General features: G+C 51.5%; 6 protein-coding genes across 6 annotated transcripts; 1 reads left to right on the top strand and 5 right to left on the bottom strand.

The window, feature by feature from the left end:
• Nucleotides 1-710: 710 nt before the first annotated feature.
• Nucleotides 711-5033, bottom strand: J7T55_011802 (uncharacterized protein; the record flags this gene model as incomplete). The annotated part of the gene is made up of 6 exons (XM_053136623.1): nt 711-764; nt 1019-1727; nt 1872-1883; nt 3023-3201; nt 3270-4147; nt 4253-5033. The coding sequence occupies 6 exons, from the start codon at nt 5031-5033 to the stop codon at nt 711-713; spliced, it is 2613 nt and encodes an 870-aa protein (XP_052999607.1).
• A 4322-nt stretch (nt 5034-9355) lies between these two features.
• J7T55_011803 (uncharacterized protein) lies at nt 9356-11379 on the top strand (the record flags this gene model as incomplete). The annotated part of the gene is made up of 5 exons (XM_053136624.1): nt 9356-9405; nt 9461-9580; nt 9655-9871; nt 9949-11089; nt 11159-11379. 5 exons carry the CDS (start codon nt 9356-9358, stop codon nt 11377-11379), a joined length of 1749 nt encoding a protein of 582 aa, XP_052999608.1.
• A 1225-nt stretch (nt 11380-12604) lies between these two features.
• On the bottom strand, nt 12605-14210 carry J7T55_011804 (major facilitator superfamily transporter; the record flags this gene model as incomplete). Its single annotated transcript, XM_053136626.1, has 3 exons — nt 12605-13102; nt 13166-14029; nt 14085-14210. The coding sequence occupies 3 exons, from the start codon at nt 14208-14210 to the stop codon at nt 12605-12607; spliced, it is 1488 nt and encodes a 495-aa protein (XP_052999609.1).
• Nucleotides 14211-16039: 1829 nt separating this feature from the next.
• J7T55_011805 (uncharacterized protein) lies at nt 16040-16540 on the bottom strand (the record flags this gene model as incomplete). Its single annotated transcript, XM_053136627.1, has 1 exon — nt 16040-16540. One exon carries the CDS (start codon nt 16538-16540, stop codon nt 16040-16042), a length of 501 nt encoding a protein of 166 aa, XP_052999610.1.
• A 1152-nt stretch (nt 16541-17692) lies between these two features.
• J7T55_011806 (uncharacterized protein) lies at nt 17693-18616 on the bottom strand (the record flags this gene model as incomplete). The annotated part of the gene is made up of 1 exon (XM_053136628.1): nt 17693-18616. The coding sequence occupies one exon, from the start codon at nt 18614-18616 to the stop codon at nt 17693-17695; it is 924 nt and encodes a 307-aa protein (XP_052999611.1).
• A 943-nt stretch (nt 18617-19559) lies between these two features.
• Nucleotides 19560-21225, bottom strand: J7T55_011807 (uncharacterized protein; the record flags this gene model as incomplete). The annotated part of the gene is made up of 3 exons (XM_053136629.1): nt 19560-20243; nt 20320-21035; nt 21192-21225. The coding sequence occupies 3 exons, from the start codon at nt 21223-21225 to the stop codon at nt 19560-19562; spliced, it is 1434 nt and encodes a 477-aa protein (XP_052999612.1).
• Between the last annotated feature and the right edge of the window lie 791 nt (nt 21226-22016).

Genomic DNA, 22016 nt, shown 5'->3' on the forward strand with positions numbered 1-22016 from the left:
CGAATCAACGTGCCCATCCTCAGAGGGTGGTATTGTGCTGGTACGACAGCCCCAGGAGTATGTGGGCTGCATAGCTGCATTGGCGCGGAGAACTAATTGCACAGTCCATTTACCGTAGCCCACCCACCTCTAGACCACCAAAGCCCACATATACAGCCTCGTTTCACTTACACCAACACAATTATTTGCACAGTGTAATTCGTTCTCTGCATTGGCAAGAGTCTGCATATAGCTTACACATCAGCGCGGCTCAGGCGGCCACGGTCTGGGTCTGTCCGATGCAAAAGGGTCGGTGAGGAGGGTGAGTGGACAGAAAGCTTTGATATCCTTGCTTAATGGGTGCAGCTGAGGATTTCTCGAGCACCAGTCACCTGCCATCCAACCATGTATGGTCAGATGCATTGCCAAGGGCTTATCCCTCGGGAATTGGAAATGCAGAAAACTGAAAAAGCAAACGCCAATCCCAACGAAGCACAGCCTTACAGATCGAACATGCTTATCTTCACCTCTCTCTATTGAACGATGTGGACGTAAGGTATCCCAGCTTGCAGGCTGCATCAGTGCAATCTAACAATATTGACCGAATATAATGCCGAGACCTCTCTCTCGATTGAGACCATGCCAGCGTCGAATACGTTACAAAGGCCGTGACATTATCCACGGTTGGTCATGAAATCATTAAAAAGCCGAGAACTCGACAAGATGAGCGATCATGGCTTTGCCCAGGTGGCCAGGTATGGACAATCCTGCATGTGGCCTTCGGCCTGTCCGTGGTCAATACCTTGAGATACCAGCTGATTCCTCTTAAAGGTCATCGAGATCAACAAACATATACTCCCAAAAGGAGCACCATACAAAGGTACTCCCAGCGAACACGGAAAAGACAATATAAAGTATTGCAACCTATTCAAGTGCCATATTCAGCACTCATACGTAATCACGGAGAGCAATGTAGACGAAGATGCGGGGAGTACAAATTAGAGAGAGTAAATCAAGAAACAAAAGAGAAAAGACAAACCTTGCAGGCGTCATCATAGTCCCGGCCATCATAAAGCGGCGTGAGCACACATATCGTCAAGCCCACAACGAAAGCAATCAGCGAGTATGACAAGAGCATCATAGGTGCCTGCCACGTGAACACCATATTCCACCGCACTCGGGCTCGGACCGGCGGTTTGTTCGTCTGCAGCCTCGCCGCCGATGGCGTCTGGGCATTGCTGGCGCTCTGCGCCACCGGTTGTGGTTGGGCCGGACTGGGCGGAGGCGTCGTCGGCAGCAGCAGGTCCCCCGGCCCTCCCCCGCTGATCTTCAAGACCATATTCAGCCTCCTCCTGAGGTCTGGATGCTTCGCGTGATCTCTAGTTGCGGCGTAAAGGAAGTGCTCGGACGACGACAGGAGGACGGCGCAGAAGGACATGATGAGCGATGCATACCACGATGCCGGACCCAACCAATGGATTGTGTCTGGGATCGGCCATGAGAAAGAGCCTATGACCGCGGCGGCGAGTAGACTCCCCTGGGCTGCATTGTTAGAAGGGGGAGACTTTGACTTTGATAAGGCAGTACTGGGAGGAGGGTGTTTTACCGAGAGCTGCACAAATCTGTACTCATCTAGCTTCCGGGTCTGCCATTGGCGCAAGCGTTGAGATATCGAGTCGGCGGAATCCTCATCTTCTATGCTCTTGGCCAAGCGAATAATGGGAAGAAGAGTGTTCTGCCGATAAAATCTATAATAGGGAGATGTGGTCACATTCGAAATGGCTAGTATCGACCGCCTGATGAGTCTGGAGGCCCTGTCCTATTTGAAACATTGAAGCCATACATAGTCAGCGTTGGGCTTGCCTAGAGCCGGAGTAGACACAGTAACTTACAGATATGTTCGCCTTTTGAGTGACAGTCAGCACTGTCATTGCGTCTAAAGGGATTTATTTGACGAGAGCTTCAAAAGAGCCGAGTGTCCACGGCGTAGTGGTCCCGTAAACCCATTTCATCGAGCAGCGTGAGACACATAAGGGATGCACGAGCATATACTGATTGACCTGCGTGGTGACGCAACGTGCGCCTCCGCATCAATCAGCCAGTATGCAGTCCTGCCCTCCTTCGACCACCTAGAGCAAAACTGGTGACAAAGCAGGGGCCAAGCTGCAGTAGCCGTCTTTGTTTTGCTGCTCAACAGTGGATCACCCTCAGCTTTTCGTGCCGGGGTTTTAGTGAAGCGCGAACAACACTGAGCCAGTGTGACGTCCGGGCTGCCAGACCATGCAAGCCATTAAGGATAGGTAAGTGAAATGAATGGTCGTAGACTTCGTAAATTTCATAAGCAAGATAAACCTCTGTACATGAACGCCCAGCTGAAAGAAAGCAAGTCGATCTCTTGCTTAATTGTCCTTCTCCGCTGTCATGAGTCCCCAAACTTTTTCTTGATCATGAATTCGTCAGATGATCGCGGTAAATGATTGCGATGCACGTGGAGACTGCTCCAGGCGCATCATGCAAGGGGATCAAAACAAAACCAGTTATATAGCAGGAAATCAAATGCCATCGTCTCTTCATCATTTCTCGTTCCCAATACCAGCATCCATCCTCTTCTTTCACTTTCATATCCCTAGTCGTCATGCCGTTATGCTTCGCGCTTTGCAACTAAACCAACAAGCGTGTACTGTTGATCCACCAAGTGGGAAAATAGAGTCCTTCTGTAGTCAAGGCAATCTGCAAGTGAGGAAGAGTCGCCGTCAGGGTATCCAGGCTGAAGGAACCAAACGCACAGGGACGGCAAAATAGATCACAGCCATCAGAAATCCACCGCTGTCTATGTAATGATACGCGAATTTTCCAGATCTCTGCTATGTTCGGAGGATCGTATCCAAAGATTGAACAAGTATCTGTCCAGAATATGCTGATCAATTGAGTGATCGTTGTACATGTCGGGTCTTCGGAAGGATTGTAGTTGCATGTGAACACATTGTGGGAAGGCGCCCGTGTCGTCGTCGCCTAATATCTTCTCGGTCGACTTGTGTCATACACGACTTCTCGCTCAACAACCCTCTCTCGCTCGTCTTCCCACCTGGGTCGGTGACGGTGATGACGGCGATCGCGCTCCCAGTCGTCGCGAACTTCGCGCTCAAACTGGATCTCTCGGATACGGTCCTTTCTCCGTGCTCGGATGCGGTCCGATATCTCGACCAGTTCAAGGACGTCCTCCTAGAAGAACACTCGGGTCAGCGGACCGCAACGAATCTTTGCAGGTCGGGCAAGAGAAATAGACTTACATATTTCAAATATTGCATCACGTAAAAGAATTGCTCGGTCTCCTCATAGTCGTAACCGATCTCTTCGATGGCCTCTCTGACAACAAGATCCTTCGTGACCTCGGTCCACATGTCTCGAGTCTTGGGCATTGGTGCAGGCGGCGGAGGTGTAGGTCTCAGGCTGATACGTCTATCAGTCACCTTCTCAACCTCGACATCTCGTTCGCGCTCCTTGTCATAGATCTGAACGCTCAAACGATCACGCTCTCTGTCACCGCGGGGAGGAGCGTATGTATCGCGGTCAGAGATGACCGTCGTGGACGATGAAGCCGGCGGTGACAATGGCACCAGGGCACTTTCACTGGCACGCTCAGGGATGAACTTTGCACGGCGAGCACCATTGTACCGCTGCCAGGTCACCTCGGCAGCGCCACCACCGACGCCATCCATGCGTACTCTCTCGGTGCCAGGTGGGACATCGACAACCACCCAGTCCTTAGTGGCTCCTCCCCAGGCTTCACCCATGCGACCGCGGGAATCGATTCTGCCCCTGATCAGGTCCGCCTCATCATCGTAGCCTGGTGCCGCGGAGTGTGAGCGCGGCCGAGCCGATGAGCTTCGGCGTTCATGTTCAATGTCGACCTTCAGTTTGTCGCGTCCACTGGAGATCATGATATCATCTTCATGATAGTATGAGTGGTCGCGGGGTGGAGGCGGGTCGTACGAGACCCTAGGCCGCTCTCGGGACACTGAACGGGCACGCGAGCGTGACTGAGACCGTGTCTTGGTAATGTCGATCTCGGTCTCATTCCGACTGGTGTAGATGTCGATATCTGTTTCTCGCTTTTCGACACGACGGGGTGGTGGAGGAGGAGAAGGTGGTCGTGCCACAACCAAGCCTGCACCAGAGTGTTAGTGGCAGTTCTCTTCGTTTTCGTTGCAATCACGTTGGCGAAACTGAGGTTATGGAACGTTTCATGTCCGAAGGCTATGAGTGCACTTACCATGATCGATATCTCTGTAGTGTGTAATAACCTCTCTCTCAATCGTAGGACCTCTGATGACCTGCGGCTCAGGTGGAGGAGGCGAGGGACTTGGACTGGGCGTAGGAGCCCGTTCACGTTCCCGCTCAATGATCCTGAGCCTGCTCCGCTCAAGCTCAGGTGGCGGCAGCGGCCGAGGAGAAGGCGACCTCTCCCTCTCGATAACTCGCGTGCGCGTGCGCTCCATGACGGGGGGTGGGCTGGGCGAACGGTCAGGTCGCTCGATAATACGTGTGCCGAGACGCACTCTGTCCATGGCCGGCCCTCGGCTGGGGCTCCGTACGCGCTCTCGGGAGTGATCGACGATCCGCGTGCGGATCTCCTCCCTTTCACGAATCTCTGGTGGTGGCGGTGGTGGAGGCGGTCCGGGGCTCACGCTCCTTGCCCTTGTCTTGGTGATAATGCGCTCCCTCACAACGGGAGAAGGCGATCTTGGCCGGGGCCGAGCTCGCTCGACTGTCTCGACATCGCGCTGGCGCAGGACCAAGGGGCCTGCCTCAGGTGGGCGACGGGATTCTTCACGCATGAAATGGGGCACCCTGGACTCGCGCTCTACCTCTTCCCGTACGGCGACCTGAACATCGCTGCGCCGTGCCATGGGAGGAGGGGGTGTGCGTGACCTTCTTTCCTCTCTGCGCTCATAGTAGACCTCTTCCTCGCGGGGAGGAGGTGGTCTCCGCCTTGGAGGCTCATCGTCGTAGTAGGTGTCACGCTCCTCGTAGCGGCGGTAGGTCTCAGGCATGATGACGCTTGTGTCTGGGCCGGAGCTTGGGTGCTTGGTTGCAAACGGGAGATCGACACAGGCTGGACGGGTTCGGATGGAGGGCTGAGATTTGGAGACCGTCACTTTGGGAAGAGGTCAGTGCCCTGTCGGTTTGCAATAGAGGCTATTGTAGGTTGGGAAAGCTATACCTTAGGAGGGTGCTCTGTACAGGTGAGAGACGTATGACCTAGGTCAGGTAGGGCCAGACGCCAGGTCAGGGCAGGGTCAGGCAGGGTAGGTCACCTGGAGGTCTCGTCTCCCGTCCCTGGGAGGTGGTGTATGTATTGTTCAGGAGGAGGTGGAGGACAAGTGAGGGAATGGGAGAGGTGTGTGAGTGAGACGACCGGCGCAGGATGTAGGGTATATGGCAGAAGGCACTAGACAGCGGTCGTGCCGCCTGAGTTACCGGCCGCCCGCGTGGTCTCGGTGCGATCCTGGTTGTTCTTGTTCGGGTAGCTGGCCAGGTTGTGCTGGTCAGGTCTGGCGTCGAGGAGGCTGGCCCAAAGGTGGGGGGTGGGGTCGGTTGCGAAGCGCAGCGCAGGGCCGTACAGTGTTGATATGGGCTGCCTGCTCCCAGTTTCCCCGCCTCGATGAGTGAGATAGCAGCGATGATGTATGACGGAATGCAGAGGCTAGACCACCTCCTGGGCTAAGCAGGGCCAGTCTATACCTGGTCCTCTGTGTCCGGATTTTCAATCAATTGCAAGCACAAGGAGAAGGGCGCAGAAAGACACAGGACACGAGGCAGGAATGGTGAGCTGGCCGATAACCTTGGAATAGTGATGGACCCAAAGTAAAAATAAGTGAAGCAGATGAGGAACAAGGGATCCAAGAACAAGGATGGGAGGGATGAAGACGGGGGGACGGGGATGGGACGGGATGGGATGAGTTTGGCAGGCCCGGTGTCTGTGTGTGCGTCTGCGTCTGCGTCTGCGTCTTGTGTCTGTGTGACTGACTGTGTCACCCGTGGAGCTTCCAGGGTTTTCCAAGGTTGGTCTGGACGAGCTCGCCAATCCGGGAGTTGTGGCTGGCGTGCTGTCAGACTGGCAACCTAGTGATGGTGGTGGTAGCACTGGAGTATTTTTTGATAGCGTAGCCGAGCCTCGGTCTTGCTGATCTGATTGATCTGATCTGATCTAGCCTGGCCTGGTCCAGTCTGGTCTGGTATGTTGTGTTCTGTCTGATTTGTTGCTCGTTCGTCCTGCCCGTGATGAAGAATGAATTTAACGTTGTGAAGCTGGACTGCACCAGACAAGATGCCGTGTAAGTGGGCAGGCTTGGAGGAGAGATGCACCAGGCTGCGTGAGCTACTGGCGGTGGGGAATGAGAAAGAGAGAGAGCAGGCCCAGGCCCAAGACCAGGCTCCCGGCTCCGTTTTCCTGCTTTCGCGGCTCAGAGGACGGGTCGAATGTGCAATTGCATCGCGAACGGGGCAAAGACGGTACGGTATGGTACGGTATAGTTCGATACGGCATGGAACAGTTCTAGTTCTACTTCTACTTCTATCGAGGGACTTTCTGGGCCGTTGCCACGCCTTCCCTGCTTTGCTCCTGCTCGAGTCTGGTTGTCCTTTCTGTCGGGCTGTGACTGGGCACATACACAGTACAGTGCAAACCTACGTCGTCATCTTACAGCTGGACAGCGTCTGCCCATGCACACCCACACACGCCGTTTGCTGCAGGCTCCTCTCTACTAGGCAGGCCGTCCACTCAGCCGTCATGCTTCAAGCTCATCCCGTCTGGTTCGTCCGTCGTGGATGTCGACGGCGGTCTAGTCTCGTCTCATGCAGAGTGCACAGAAAAAACCGCTCTCGAGCTTCTGCCCTCGGGAAGCGGGTAGACCAAACCTTGGAATCCCCCGGCTTGGCTGCCCTGCTATGCTACGCTGCAACGCTGCGATCATGGCCAGGCATGCCAGGGTCTGCTTGCCTGGTGTCATCAACAGCTAACCACCGGGAGCGAGCAGTCTGACAGGTTTTATCGAGTCGCGCGCCAGTCAAAAGTTGGTGTGAGTGGGCGGGTGGTGGCGGGCTGAGAGCACTTGATCGCAGGCTGATGGGGGGTGGTGTGCGAGCATTTGACAGCTGATCCTGCCCGTGCCGTTGCAGCTGGTGCAGCTGGATCTGACAAGAAACTGTCTGGTCTGTCTCTTGTGTGTTGTACAGCAAATCCTCGAGCTCCCAAGAAAAGTTGTGCTCGCTGTGAGTGCGTGTTTCAGGTCGGACGTGCCTCGTCCTTGCATGGAAACGCCTTATTCCGGGATGGATTCATGTCGAGTCGACGGGCAGGATCTTGGAATAGGTCTTGTTTCTGGAGGCCAGGCCCGAGGCCAGACCCGTCCCTCGATCCAGCGGCACGTTCTGCTGTATTTAGAGCTGACAGCCCACATTTATCACCAACTGCAGCTGCTGTGAACAACAGCTGCATGTGCGTGCGGCTCTGGGTCTTCTCTTTTCGAGAAGACAAGCAGGCAGACTGTAGCACTGTGTTTGTGGCAATGGCTCCCACTGCAGGTCTGCGAAGTGTTGCACTGCTTGTTGGAACCCAGGGTGGGGCGTCCTGTCGGGTCGGTCCAACCTCACTGCCCTCACTCAGCCCCGCGCTGCCTGCTTCCAGACGCAAAGCCAGAGTCATCCCAACGATGCCCAACGCAAACCTTATCAGGCGCGATGAGCGAGACACAGCTTCTGGACCGCCGGTGGTCTCGTTCTCACTGAAGGTCACGCAGGATCTTCGTCCACAATGCCTCGACGAACACCAATTCTCGCAAGCCTGCGCAAGCCTGCCACGCGCGGGCCAGCCGATCCCATCGCGGGGCCATCTGTGTGACGTAACCGTGCAGGATGAGAGACGGTCGCTGCTGGCATCGTCCAGAATGTGGCTGGGCCACTCACGGTGACAGCGTCTCACTCCCGAGTGCACGCATCTCGCAGAATCAGGGCTCGACCGCCACGATACGACCTCGATTCCGGATTATGGGAACCCCTCGGCTCAAATAGCGTCCAGGGAGCTATAATAGCTCCCGGCTCCTAAGGCAATCGTCACCCTTTTGGAGCCGCAAGCCCATGAATGACTTTCTCCTGCAGAAAAGCTGCAGGGCAGACTCCCGAAGATGGACCGGTGTGATCCAAATCAAGGCTTTGTAGCCAGACTGTCTAATCGGAATGATCCAGCCCCTGAGTATATCCGCCAGAACTATCGTTGTGTTAAGCGCTGGCCTTACGCGGGCAGCCTCGAGACAGTTGTTGGTGGAGAGGTCCGTTCTCTATTGCACCGAATTGAAGGGAACAATGAAGAGCCGTCTCCAGCCCCTTCCCCTTAGCGCCCTAGTAATAAGACCCGACAATGCCAATGTCCAACAAGTTGAGGCTCGTTCGGATTTCCCAGAAGTCCATACTTACATAATTTTCAAGTCTTCAGAAACCTCAAGTGCGCCGAAGGCTAATTTTCCACAACGTGGCCATCTGAGTAGAGCTATCGGAGCTATGGGGTAACGCTAGTCCACCACAAGGCAGTCGCCGTGGGGCTCCAGAATTAGACACAGAATTCTCGTCACTCTCTACACACATTCATTTGTGCTCTGCCTCACTGAGTATCCTCACTCTAAGCACTGCGCTTCTCCCGGCTTCAAACACAAATAGTCAACTCAACACATTGGTGTGGAAAATGACCAGTCATGAGGGGTCAAGATTTTCTTCGCTTAAGGGTCCCACCAAGGTATCAAGTGGGTAAAAGACCACAGTCAGAAAATAGTCTACCTATGACCAGAGCCTGAACAACTATGTGAACGACTCAAAGGCATGTCAATATCTTCTTGGCCCATCACTTTGACCGTGCCGTCGGTTGGCCCAGGATGGTCCATAGAGACCTAGGCGTGCATCGTCTCCGCATCTGGATCCCCAAGGTATCCCGTGGGCCGTATACACTGCCGGTCCTTGAGCCGAACAGTTTTTGCTTAAGAGTTGGAGAACTCGCCTTTTGGTCATCCGGTCAAACAGCCAAGCGGCTTATAGCTTCCAATGCTCTAGTCCGCTCGGGTTGGGCGAGGCCGTGAGGGGGTCGGTTATACAGGCACGCGTTCAACTATTGTCCATCGCCTAATTTCTTGACCACACCACTTGATTTTCCACTGGATGTGTGACTATCTGATTCGCTCTTGTCTGTCCAAATAGAGAGACTTGTAAGGCTTCTACGCGCCAATTGCTTCCGTGACTATCGCGACAAGCCTCCACTGAGGCCAACAACAGAACCAGTACAAGTGTCTCAGAAATCAGGAACCCCTCACCGAGCGCCGGCAACACCATGGGCTCCCTTTTGGATACCGATAGTGCTTTTGACTTCATCGTCTGTGGGTGAGTGACTGCATGAACTTGATTCTATGGAAACAAGCGACTGACTTGCATTCAGCGGAGGCACGGCAGGATGTGTGGTTGCAGGAAGGCTGGCAGAGGACCCCAGCGTCAGAGTGCTCGTGCTCGAGGCCGGACAAGACAATGAGAACTTGGAGAACACGCATATGGCTGGAGCGTCTGTGCCCTAAATTTGTTGTCCGCCCCTTGATGACCTTGTTGGAAGTGAACGCTAAATTTCGCACTATGCAGATGGGCCAACAACCTCGACGGACCGGAGGACTGGAACATCGTTTCCGAGAAGGGATCAGGTATCAACAAACGGCAAGTCAAGTTGAGCAGAGGCAAATTCCTCGGTGGGTCCTCTGGATTAAACGGGACTCTTTGCATCAAAGGCTCCAAGCAGGACTACGATGATTGGGGGCTCGAGGGATGGAGTGGCGATGAATTCTTCAAATACATGGAGAAGGTTAGGAATTCTGCACCAGGCGCTCTACCTAGGTAATTCTCCTTTGTTCACATATACTGACTGACATATGGTTCCAGGCCGAGACATTTCATGACAAGCCTTGGTTCAAAGCACACAGCAAGTCTCATGGTTACCAAGGACCGCTTCATACCGAGCCCCACGACTTAGCACCCATCTCGAAGCTCGTGATCGAATCCATGGTCTCCAAAGGGCTTCCACTGGACGATGATATGTTCTCGCATGGAGAGAATCCCCATGGCTGCGGACACGCACCGCGCACTGTTCACAGGGGAATTCGCACTACAGGGGCCGACTTCATCACCAAGGATTACCGTAGGGACAATATCTTCATACTAACGCAGACACATGTCGACAAGGTTTTGTTTAAAGATGTGGACGGTGAAAATGTGGCGACCGGCGTCCGGGCGGTGAGCGAAGACGGCGTGGCCTTTGATCTAACGGCAACCAAGGAGGTCATCGTTAGCGGCGGCGCATATTGCAGTCCTAATATCCTACAAAGATCTGGTATAGGGGCCAAGGACAAGTTAGCTGCCCTGAATATTCCGACTCTCGTGGACTTGCCTGGCGTGGGCAAGAACCTCATGGACCACCTCATCGTCTTCATGTTCTACGAGGTTTCCAAGCCGGGCCTGACCAATGACCATCTGGCCTACCACGAAGGTGCCCTCGAAAAGTCGTACAAGCTCTGGAAAGAGAGCAAGGCTGGTTTCCTGTCGACCTTCCCATTTGGCTCTTTTGGGTTCGCACGCCTGGATGACAGGCTGGCTGACTCCCAGTTGTGGAATTCCGCTCCCAGGGCGCCTGGCCGTGACCCTATGGGCCTGACATCCAAGCAGCCGAACATCGAGTTCTTCCACACAGAGTGCTATGGTGGCCCCAAGCAATATGACAAATACCCCGTCGACAACAAGCATGCTTTTGCGATGATTGCGGAGCTCTTCTCGCCCCGGTCCAGGGGAACGGTGGAACTAAATAGTACAAACCCCCTGGACGGGCCAAAGGTGGATTGCGGATATCTTGAAGACCCATTGGACGTTGAGGTTCTCGCTGAGGCTTGCCGGTTCGGTAACGAGATCATAGTGGGAGGTAAAGGGACCAAAGATGTCATCAAGGGGTCGTGGCCACCTGACCTGACACACCATACTTACACCACCCGGGATGAGTGGATTGCATATGTGAGGGACAACGCTACCACATGTAAGACCTTTCCCGCTTTTCCCCCTGTGTTCACAATACATATGTGGCTTGGTTGTAACGTCTATGCAGGTTACCACGCAGCGGGTACATGCGCCATGGGCAAACGCGACGATCAGAATGCGGTGGTAGACGAGAAGCTCAAGGTTAAGGGCGTGAGAAAGCTGCGAGTGGCAGATGTCAGCGTTATGCCCATTCTGCACGGAGGTCATACTCAGATGCCGGCGTATGGGATCGGCGAGAAGGCTGCAGACCTTATCAAAGAGGAATGGGGATTGAAGAATGCTGCTTGAATGGCGGGCTTCTCTGACCGACGTAGGTTCTGTGTACTGGTAAATATCAAAGTACGGTGTATATGATTCGTCTCAGGTGCGGTTATACTATATGTATCTGTTCATCACAATCATCACTCGCTCAGGCAAAGAAGTGCACTTTGTATCTATAGGATGCTTACCCAATTCCTTGCAGTATTGTCATCCTTGCGATCTTTTCCACTTTGTGCTCTTTTCTATTTCGAGGCCATGGATGCTTCTGTGCCTGCGTGAAAATTGACCGGCCACATTAAAAAAGCTTTCGGTCACTGAACAGGCTCTATGGCGCCTTCGTTACTAGTCAATGCGTGTGTGTTGCTGGCAGCAAACCAAATGATTCCAATCTTGGCCTATCATTCTTATTTGAATTACGTTGCTCACTCTAAGTTCAGAACGCATCAATCACTGCTCAGACCGTATCACAACCCAGTGTCAAAAACATATAAAGGATGCCTTCCATCTATTTGCTTGTCAACACTCAGTCTTCTGTCTCATCAATATGATTCAGCTGGACATACCCAAAACCACACAGTAAAAGCCTATGCTCATCACGCGCAAACTTTCAAAGAAACCTTGCATCAACATTAGAATCCGCACAATGTCCAATACAGATTCGACAGATCCTATGAACATCGAATGTTCCATACATGGCCCAGTCAGGGCTACTAACACGGCATTCGGAAAGCAATGCATTATTTGCGTTGAGCCACAAACAACTCATGGATGGCGCATCTACTGCCAGGTCCACGGCCTGACGAAAGCTACCGAGTCAAGGCAATGCTCTGCTTGTGTAAACCCACAGACGACACATCAATTAAGTATCTACTGCCAGGTGCATGGCCTTACCAAGGCCACTCAATCGATGCAGTGCTCTGCTTGTGTCATGAGTCGGAGGTAACTATTTCGATGGAGTTTTGTCCACTACATAGGTATGCGCCAAAGTCATAGACCTCAGTGTCGATGCATATAATGCGCTATTTCCATCATGTCCTAGGCTGAAAGACAACTCTTTGGCCGCTTCCTCAGGACACTTATGAGATTGTTTTGTAACCTAGACTCAATCTGGCTTAGAAAGATGAAGCAGATATTCTCGACTCGTTTTTAATTCGTCATGACCGTGTAACATTCCATGCCGGAGAAAGAAACATAAGCGCTGGTCCGTAAGCGATAGTGTAGTTTAGTCAATGGCATTCATCTACTTCTTGGTCTACAATTCCTCAGTGACTCCAGCCGCCTCAACAGCGGACTTTTCCACCTTCTTCCGGTCCCGTCTGGACAACCACCAGACTGTCCAAGTGATGACTGCCTGTGCTGCAAATGCAACCGTTGTGTATGTGAAACCCTTCTTGAACCTCGGTGCATCTACTACCGGGTATGTCAAGAGCGGAAGCCAAGCGTTGAATGCGTAGCCTGCAGCATTCATAATTCCTAACACCACTGCCCTTTCCTCAGCGTCTGCACCGCAAATTTCGTTGGCCCACGTCATTGACAAAGGTCCATAGGCAACCGAGATCCTCGACGCAAAGAAAGAGAACCACTTGAGACCGGTAGGAATTGCCCAGATGGCGAGCAGTAAATTTGTCAGAAATCCGAAAAATGTCGATATGGACATGACTGCCGGCCTGGAGCGCAGGTAGTCCGACAATATGGAGAAGCTGACAGTCGAGACGAGTTGGACAGCAGACTGCGCCGTGGGTATGATGTTCTGAAGTGTGATTGTCAGTACCTCTACTTTTGGAATGCCGTGCGCGTAGACGCAAAGACTTACAATAGACGTCACTGGCCAGTTGTTGGCCTTCAACCACAGAGGCAACGGGTTGACACTTGACGATGGTCCCGTGTTGATAAAAATAATGTAGAGGAGCGTCAATGCCCACACATGCCAGCGCGTGAAAACTCGTTTCAGTATCGACCAGCCCAGCTTCCGGCGTGGGGCGCGGCCGATGGACTCCATCCGCTTTCGGGCGAGTGCAGCGTCATCGTCGGTTAGATAAAACGCGCGAGTGTTTTCCGGTAGGTCGGGGATCATGAAATACCCAGCGATACAAATGGGCAGACTGATGACACCATCCATAATGAAGAGCCACTGCCAGCCTGCCTTCCCCAGAGTCCCGTTCAAGCCAGTGTAGACCGCCGCTTGAAGGTATCCGGAGAACATCCCTGCCGCGGCCGACGATGCGTGAAAAATGCAAGCCCGTTTTCCCAGCTCGCTTGGTTTGTACCAACTGCCGATCAGAAAGTGGGCGGCAGGATAAAAGATACTCTCGACGAGCCCGACGAAGAAGCGGATGACGATGACTTGAGTGCTGCTGTTCGTGGCGGCGAGACAGAAGGTCAAGACTGTCCACACAAGCTCACAGCTTGGTATCCATATCGAAGGTCGTACTTTGGTGAGAATGAACTGGGATGGCAGTTGTCCGATGACATATCCCGTGGTCCATGCTACATCTATCAGATTCAACTGATTCGAGTCCATGGCTAGGTCCTCCTTCATCCCCGACACGTAGGCATTGGAAATGTTTGTTTGGTCCAAATTCTTGATGAAATACCCGAAGCAAAGGATCGTCAAGAGCGAAATGTCTAGTTTCTGGACGAACTTCCTCTCTTCGGGAGTCCTCGATGGTTCATAATCCTGGGGAAGCCATTAGGTTTGTTATTTCGAAAATGCCGCTGAGATGTCCCCTCACCCAAAAGTAGGACCACCATGGTGCCTTATTCCCTGCCGAGTCGTCGGCGAAACTGGTTCCTCCCAGACGTGGAGAATCCGTCGAGGAGGTGCGCACGTCGTGCTGGGATTTGTCTTCGGTCGCCATTGTCCCTGAGAGCAGCGGCACGTAGATATCCGGGGAATCATCCAAGTACAACGACGGGCTCGTACCCTTATATGTGCGACCCGACATATTTCCAGCTTATCTCTCGGAGATCAACAAAAGAAAGCGGAGCCGGACTGTAAGGGTGATGGCAAACTCTTCTCGGACTAGTCAAGGAGTGTGCATGGAGTCGATGTAGCTATACTCCGTTGTATGGATTCAAGCTCACGGGGCTAGTGCAGGCCAAGTATAGTACAGCCGTCCTCGAGATTCGCAATCGCAAGCATGTATGGCGCGTATGATATTCAGATGTGGGGGGCATCCGGTAGCAAGGGGGACGCACACGCAACGCTCAGAAGGGACTCCAACGCGTCGCTAGATCTTTGGTAGGAGCAGCTGCAAGGCCTTTAATAGGAGACAGTTCTCATCATGTAGCAAGCCGGGCGAGCTATGGCGAATAATGTTGTGATGCACGATGCAGCAAATGGTATCTGGTGCTGACCAGCCCCAGATAGCCGCAACTGACACGTATGGAGCTGAGACCGAGACATTGGTGGGTTGCCAGGGTATTCTGTCATGAGGATGTCGCGGGTGAGCGATTCTCCAATTTTGTTGCACATTGGATTTGAAATCGGGATGGCGCAATCTGTCTCGTGTCTTACACCACAAGCTCGTGCTCGCTGCCGCTGGGCATGAGCCTTAGGCGGCGGGGTGAACCACTGTTAATCTGTCAAATACTTGTCAAATGAATCTGTCAGGTCTATCAGTATATCCCAGGCATAAATTCAAGTTCAAAGTCAGTTCTGATGTTCAAAGAGTACGGATTAGGCTATACGGGACTTTGCAGCCTTGCGCATGCCGCCAGAGAATGATTCTTTGCTCACCCTGTCGAGGATCAACTGGATCCACAGCTTCCCAATTCTCGTGAAAACTTAAGGTCAACTCTAGGCTCGACCAGACCAATAAACTCTTTAGATACTGAAGCTTCGTACATGCCAAGACATATCAAAGTCGAACTGAGTTACAAATTCAAGAAATAGGCGAGGCTCGAAGACCAAGCGCGGTGTTAAATACGGTTGCATAAGCCATCTGCATTCACGTTTTATGTTCTAGAATCAAATTGTTTCCAAGGCTAGCTAATGGAAGCAATTCTTTCCCACGGCTAATCAAAATTCGGCAAATGATAAGAATGAAACATCCATACCAAACATTCCATCAGAGAATATACTCATCATCAATCTCCTATCCATCATGACTTTCCAGGAACTCATGGCTGATGTGAGTGTGCTGAAATCAGTACCAGCAGCGCGCGGAGCTGATGATATCGTTGAATTGGTAGTATTTCAGGTTGGATAGGCCCGGGTATTTGATGTTGTAGATCTTTCGACCGTCCTCGTCACAGTTACGGTTGTCGTAGATTATGGCAGGTGACACCATCAGCTGATGCTGTCCTCACAGGGATTCGGAAAATTCGCTATGCGAGTTCCGTCAGCGACGTTACCATTGCGTAACCGAGAAGGGCGGGTTTGGTGGAGATATAGTCGACGAAGGGGAGAAAGGGTAGATTGGAAAATATAGACCATCACCAGGCTGCAGGACTTGCCGCATACACCATTTGTCCAATGCTGTGGTAAACAAAACTACTAGCATCTCCAGTCGGCAGCCCATCAGGTTATACTTACAAATGGGTCACCGTCTGTCCTGGGTCCGTTTCACGAGAGGGACAGGCAAGAAGGGGGAAATTTTCAAATTTGACTCAATTTTGCAGAATGTGTTGTTATTTTCAAACCATATAATTATTTGCCTGCCACCCAATGGCCTTCGGATAAAATTTACCACGACTCTGTGATCCGTACTGTCTTCTCGTTACGAATCCCACCCCAAAACTTCATGATCACCCTCAAAAAGAGCTCATCTGAAGTACCAAGACAGACCTGCGCAAAGAGTGTCATAGAAGATTTGAACCTCGCGGCTTCTTCCGAATTGCCGAAGATCTTGCTGATGTCGTCGTCTCCATTTCCAAGGACAGCTTCAATTGCATCATGTAGCCTTGGGCCAAGAACAGGGTGCGCCAGGTACGTCTTAGCCTCTTTCAGCGAAGCTATTCCGTAAAAAATGCTGTTGATGTGCTTGCCCAAACCGGAAACCCGGGGGAAAATGAACCAGATCCATTCACTCCTCTTTTCGCCTTCTCGCAGTTCACGGATCGCACGCTCGTACTCTGTCTCCTGTTGCAGTGACCCTGAGTCAACTTTGCGGTCCTGGACCCGGACAAAACGCTCGATATCCATATCAGGCGAGAGCCGAAGGGGCTCGGATCCTGGTGTCTCCATGATTTTGGATAGATACAACAAGATGAATCGGATGGGTGTTTTGGAAATACAATTGAACGTAGTTGCTTGCAACCCAAATATAAGTATCTTCGAGTGAATGGAAGATCAGTCAGACTGTAATACGGTTGAAGCTATTGTTGGATGAGTAGGATCTATGTTCGAGGGATTCCGTGTTGCTTGATACTGAACGATGATAGCCATGGGTCTAACGGACTGTCGTCGGAAAAAGCGTTTCTATTTAAGATGTGAGACATTTGTTGTTGAGCCGACTGAATACTTAATCTATCTTTGTCATCCCCCATGCCGCTTCATGCTTCTTTGAAAAGGCAAGGAATAGACTCCTTTGTTCGTTCCACACTCCTGGAGCCGAGTCCTAGTGATACAGAGCTGACAATAAGGTCCGCGGCAAGTGAGGGCTCTGAGCATTTATCTAGCTTTAACAGAGCAAAGCCCAAGTCTCTAGAGCGGTTCTTACTCCACCAACCCCGTATCTCAGTTACGAAAATGCAAAGTTACAATATTTGCATTCAGTACTAATAATTCAGGATGGGAAACGGACGACCTGGAAAAACCATTCGTGGAAGGCTCCAGGGTGAGGTTTGAATGTAGAAGTCACGGATCTGTGACTTCATCTCATCGGGTTGCAACAACTATGCCGACTGATCAGGGGGAAAGGGCTCTTTCAGAGAAGCTGCGTGATAATCATGTATCCAGTAACGGCTGAGAGACCAGCCAGACATTATCAGTTGAGCAACATGTACCAAGCATGACTCCTCTAGCTGAGATTGGTACTAGTCTTGAAAGTGACTTCTCTTTAGAAAGACACATTATGTTTAAAGAGCCGGCCACTGAATACTAGGAATCCTATTGAGTTCCAAGTAGATCGTGTGCTTTCGTTTTCCAATGGTAGCGCTGGCCTGTTGCAGCAGCTGTAGAATCCAATCATCGCTATTAAGCCAGGAGTATGTAGTGGGAAGCTCCGGGCCTGCCGCAATGCAAATGATATTCCGATACACTGAACTAGATCCGCTTTGGAAAATGCTCATTATAACATGTAGACAAATCCACAGAGGACTGCCTGTGATCTTTGATTATGAACGCTAGTCGAATTCAGACACCGCCAGCACAGCTTCACACGAGGCGGATAGTGTATTAATCATCCGGTGTTCTTAGTGATGGGGTCGCTCCTGCTTTGATGTTGAATCGACGCGCAGCAGGAAATCGAATGGCCTTTCTCTGTGCAGTGACTAAGATCTTCCGCTCCCTTTCAAATAGCCCAGTCGCTATCCAAGCGAATAAGTTCCACCGGTATTTGGCAAAACGGCTCCAAGTATTTGGCGGAATGAAGTTATGCATGGCAGCGTACTCGAAATACTGCGGATACCAGCCTGCATAGTCCCAGTCAACCAGCCATATTGATCCTTTGTTGTCGAGAATCAAGTTGCGTGGCGCAAGGTCATGATGAGTGAAGACTAGGGGCTGTGCTGTGATGGGGCCGGCAACAGACGTGGCATGATCCTCGGGTTTCTTTCTCGCTTCTTGCCGGAACGATGTGTGGTTGAACCAGAAGTTGATTACACAGGCAATTACCCTAGCGCTCGGGCTAATGGGCAACCTGTAACGGTCTTCGATCCAAAATGAGCGACAGATTCCGGTTCCAAGTGAGCCTGCTGTTGGCGACGTGACTTTCCTCATCTTTCGCACCATTGTACGCAGCTGGAACGCTAGGCGAATCGTCGACACCCAACCCAGAGAAGTCCAACAGTCCATCAAGTTGACACCATCAACTCGGTCTTGAACACATTCGAAGACATCATCAGCTGTTCGAACGATGCGTCTGATGGAAGGGACGCGAATTCCGAGTGACTCAGCGTACTCCAGAGCTTGCTTGGTATCATCGAGTTCGTCTTCTCGGTATGACTTGGTGACGTATCTTCCCGAGACTTCAATGACATGTGGGTTCTCATCTTGAGCTAGACGCAGCTTCTCTATGTACCGAGAAAGCTCCACATCGCTGCAGCTCTTGATAGGATCGTAATCGGTGGCTACTGTTGCTTCAAGATCGTCGGAATTCATGCCGGCGAAACCTCAGAGAAGTATATTCGGCGTCTCCGGGTCCGAAATCAACTGCTGATGGGTAATTGTTGGTACGCTGTGTGCACGAAAAGCTTCAGGCGCTTCGGAAAGCCACACGGATGAGAACGTGGGCGCCCGCGCTAGGTAGACTGGTGGTCAGGCGCGCGCTGTGGGATGTACTAGCTTGGCGAAAGAGGCATTGATGAAATACTGAGTCAATCCCGATGGCTTGCAGCCGAAAGTAACGAATGAAGGAGTCTTTCGGGAGTAGACCCATTCTTAAGGGGCATCAAATCAGGACAGATCAGGCCCCATTTGCGTCTAGACAAACGAACCTCAACTTTGCTGTCCTTGTGACAAAGCACGTTCAAATCAGACTAGTGAATTGTTCTTTCGCTGAAAATATGCATAGCGTTCTTTCGTCATTCTCTATAGTTTGATGCCACTAGTGAAGGCTAACTAACAGATCTAAACGCCTTTTGCCGATTGAATGCACGTGTAGACTCTTCCCTCAGCCCGAGGATTACGACTGATTTTGAATCACTTCCTCAAATTTGCCAGTAAAATATGACGGTGGATCGAATTGGCATTCCTCTTTGCTCCTCAGCACGGGGCTTCGGAAACGTGCAAGTAGTTGACAGTTGTCGATCGTACTCTACTAGCGGCCTGCATTCCTCGCTGCTAGCGAGAACAAGTTGTTAATAGAAGCCAGCTTCCTATAATCTAGCAATGGCAGCGACCTCCATGTAACAATGGAAACACATGTAAGTAAATGAAGTGATGCGCATCATTCACTTTAAAAATGTTAGTTGCACTATTGGGCATGAGTGCCCAGATTCTCATTTAGTGAATTATTCGAAGTATATCCCAAATGATAAGGGGCATGGAGCTCCATCCTCGTTTGTAATCCGCCCAAGCTTCACTTGACCTTCATCTAGAAGGTCTAAGTGCTGGTAACATTGACAATAACGTTCGCTTTGACACCATGTAAGCTTGCTCCACACTCCGATCTGAAGCTTCCATCAGAGTTTGTGGGATCCCGACCAATCGTCTTCCCCCAGTCAGAAATTGACACCCAACCGCCGCCATTACTGCCGCACTTGTCGTTGATGAGATCGTCTGCTCGCCAGTATTCGTTTACAGAGCAAGGATTGGGCGTGAATCCATGATTGCAGTAGTACACCTGGACCTTTCCGCTCTTCCAGGCTAGATTTCCGCTGCCGTCGACCTCTGAGCCATCCGCGTCGCACGTCCCGTATATGCCTGACGTGTCGGTCGCGGTGACCGCCGTGGTCAAGTCTGTACTCCAGTTGCTATTGTCGTCGTCGAGTTTGCGTCCGGAGCATTTGACCACCGGGTCAGGAAAGTAGTTTATCGTGTCAAATTGGTTCGTGCTGTTGGCGAGATTGTTTATTCTGGGGATCGACGTGTTGAAGAGCGCGGCGCCAGACACGAGGCCCCGCGTTGGTGTTGTGTTTGTGTTCGCCGATGGCGCTGTCGGCAGGGCGAGTCCCAGGATGGGAATAACAGATAATGAAAGGATCAACGAGTGGTACATCTTGGGAGCCGGCCCACGTTTGAGAAGCGAATGAATCAAATGAGTGGGTTGAAGAGAGACCGGCGGGATCTGCGGACAAAGATCGTCAACGAACGGAGCGGATGGGGGAAGAGCAGCACGAAATAGCAAACCGAAGAGGAAACACAGCCAGCAATAAATTAAACACGGCGCTAGACGCGAGCATGGGGCCGTTGCCATAAACAGGGGGCAATTTCATTGGCGTCGGCTTGAAACGTTGAAACGCGGACAGGAATCCCAACATGGGTGTTCTGGGAACGTCGGAACGTGCCGAGAGATTAAGGCCCTGCTCAGAGATCCGCATGAATCCACTTTCCAAAGCATCACCGGTGGCTGTACCAAACAATCTTCCGTCCAGAGGCCTCTTCTGGTATAAAGCGTCGGCTGCAGAAGCTAGGACTTCTCGTAAAGAATTCTCCTCGTCACAGAATGGGTTGACCCTTTTGAGCTGACCCACGGATTTCGAGCATGCGGAAGAGTCCCGAACTTGCACCGGACTTGGGCCTCGGCGCGCGTCGTCCTCTCCGGGATGCCGGTAGCCGGAGATAATCAGCCAACCATCGTCAAGCCAGGGAACTGCCGCGAAGCTCATCCTACGGCCTTCATTCCCGAATCTGCTAGGTCCACGAATGCTAGTTGACTCGGCAAATGAAACGAGGATGGTCACCGTATGCTGTTCCTCTTGCCGACGCAACACTGCTGCGCCTCGCCATGAGCTCTTGTAAAGTAAGATGCGAGATTGCCGTGATAAGCCCAGAGACGCAATGGAAAAATTGCGGACGTGAGTTTGGCTCAAATCTTGAGGTTTCTCGCGATCTCGAATCTCATGAAAGAACTCAGGGGCTGTTTGGGTGGAAATACATTGCACAGCCTCATTCGGTCCTTCATCATCTATGCTTTCTTGGTAGTTACGCTGCTTACTTCATAGGGCGATGGCCTTTGTGTGCATGATTTAATATCGCCGGTGGCCCGAGTCTAGCTTGGCAATTGCAAACTCACCCACCCGGTCAGCGTTTTGGTCAATGGTCGGCATTCTACCATAAAATAAATGAAGGAATGCGCCTATTTTTCATTTGTAAAATATTGTAGGCTGTGAACTTACGAAATAATAAGGCCAAGCTCAGGTATCCGCTTTACGGCCAGAATATCTCTGATAGTTAAATGAAAGAAAAAGGGTTGAACCATAGTATAACTGAACACAGGATGACTCACCATAGAACAGCTGACTATAGGATAACCCATCACAGAGTAATCTCTTCGGATGACCTCTCTTGGGACAACTTGCCCTGGGATGCCTTTCTTTGGGCTAACCTCCCTTTGGATGGATGACCTTTCTAAGGATAACCTCGCTAAGGATCCTCCCTAAAGGCTTATATTATACTTTCCTCTTGGATGATCTTCTATGGGGAAAACCAAGAAATTCAAAGGCTAGCTGCGTCAGAAGCGATGCAACTGTGCATGTTCAAGTGCACGTGCCAATTTTTAGCATTATGAAGTGTGCAAGTGAATCAGAGCGCATGCAGAAGAGACAATCTACTGTTGTTTTTCACTGCCAACGAATTACAGGTGAGTTTTCATATGTAAGCCTTGAGGCAGTCTTGATGTGAAAGCATATCTATCTAGCCCAGCAATCCCCAAATTCCTAGAAATGCAGCATGTTATTGTGACAGGATGCACATGAAGCTCGTTTCACTCATTCCAGTCCTAGACGCCATGCTTGAACTCATTTGCCCCGTAACCCCCTTGAGAACAAGTTTTTCCATCTGAAAGACACAACAATCGTTAGGACATACACGCAGTCTAACCCTAGAAGACCACCGTAGA

This window comes from Diaporthe amygdali (genome assembly GCF_026229845.1).
Source record: "Diaporthe amygdali strain CAA958 chromosome Unknown NODE_2_length_3802984_cov_64_841326, whole genome shotgun sequence".
Classification (NCBI taxonomy): Eukaryota; Fungi; Ascomycota; class Sordariomycetes; order Diaporthales; family Diaporthaceae; genus Diaporthe; species Diaporthe amygdali.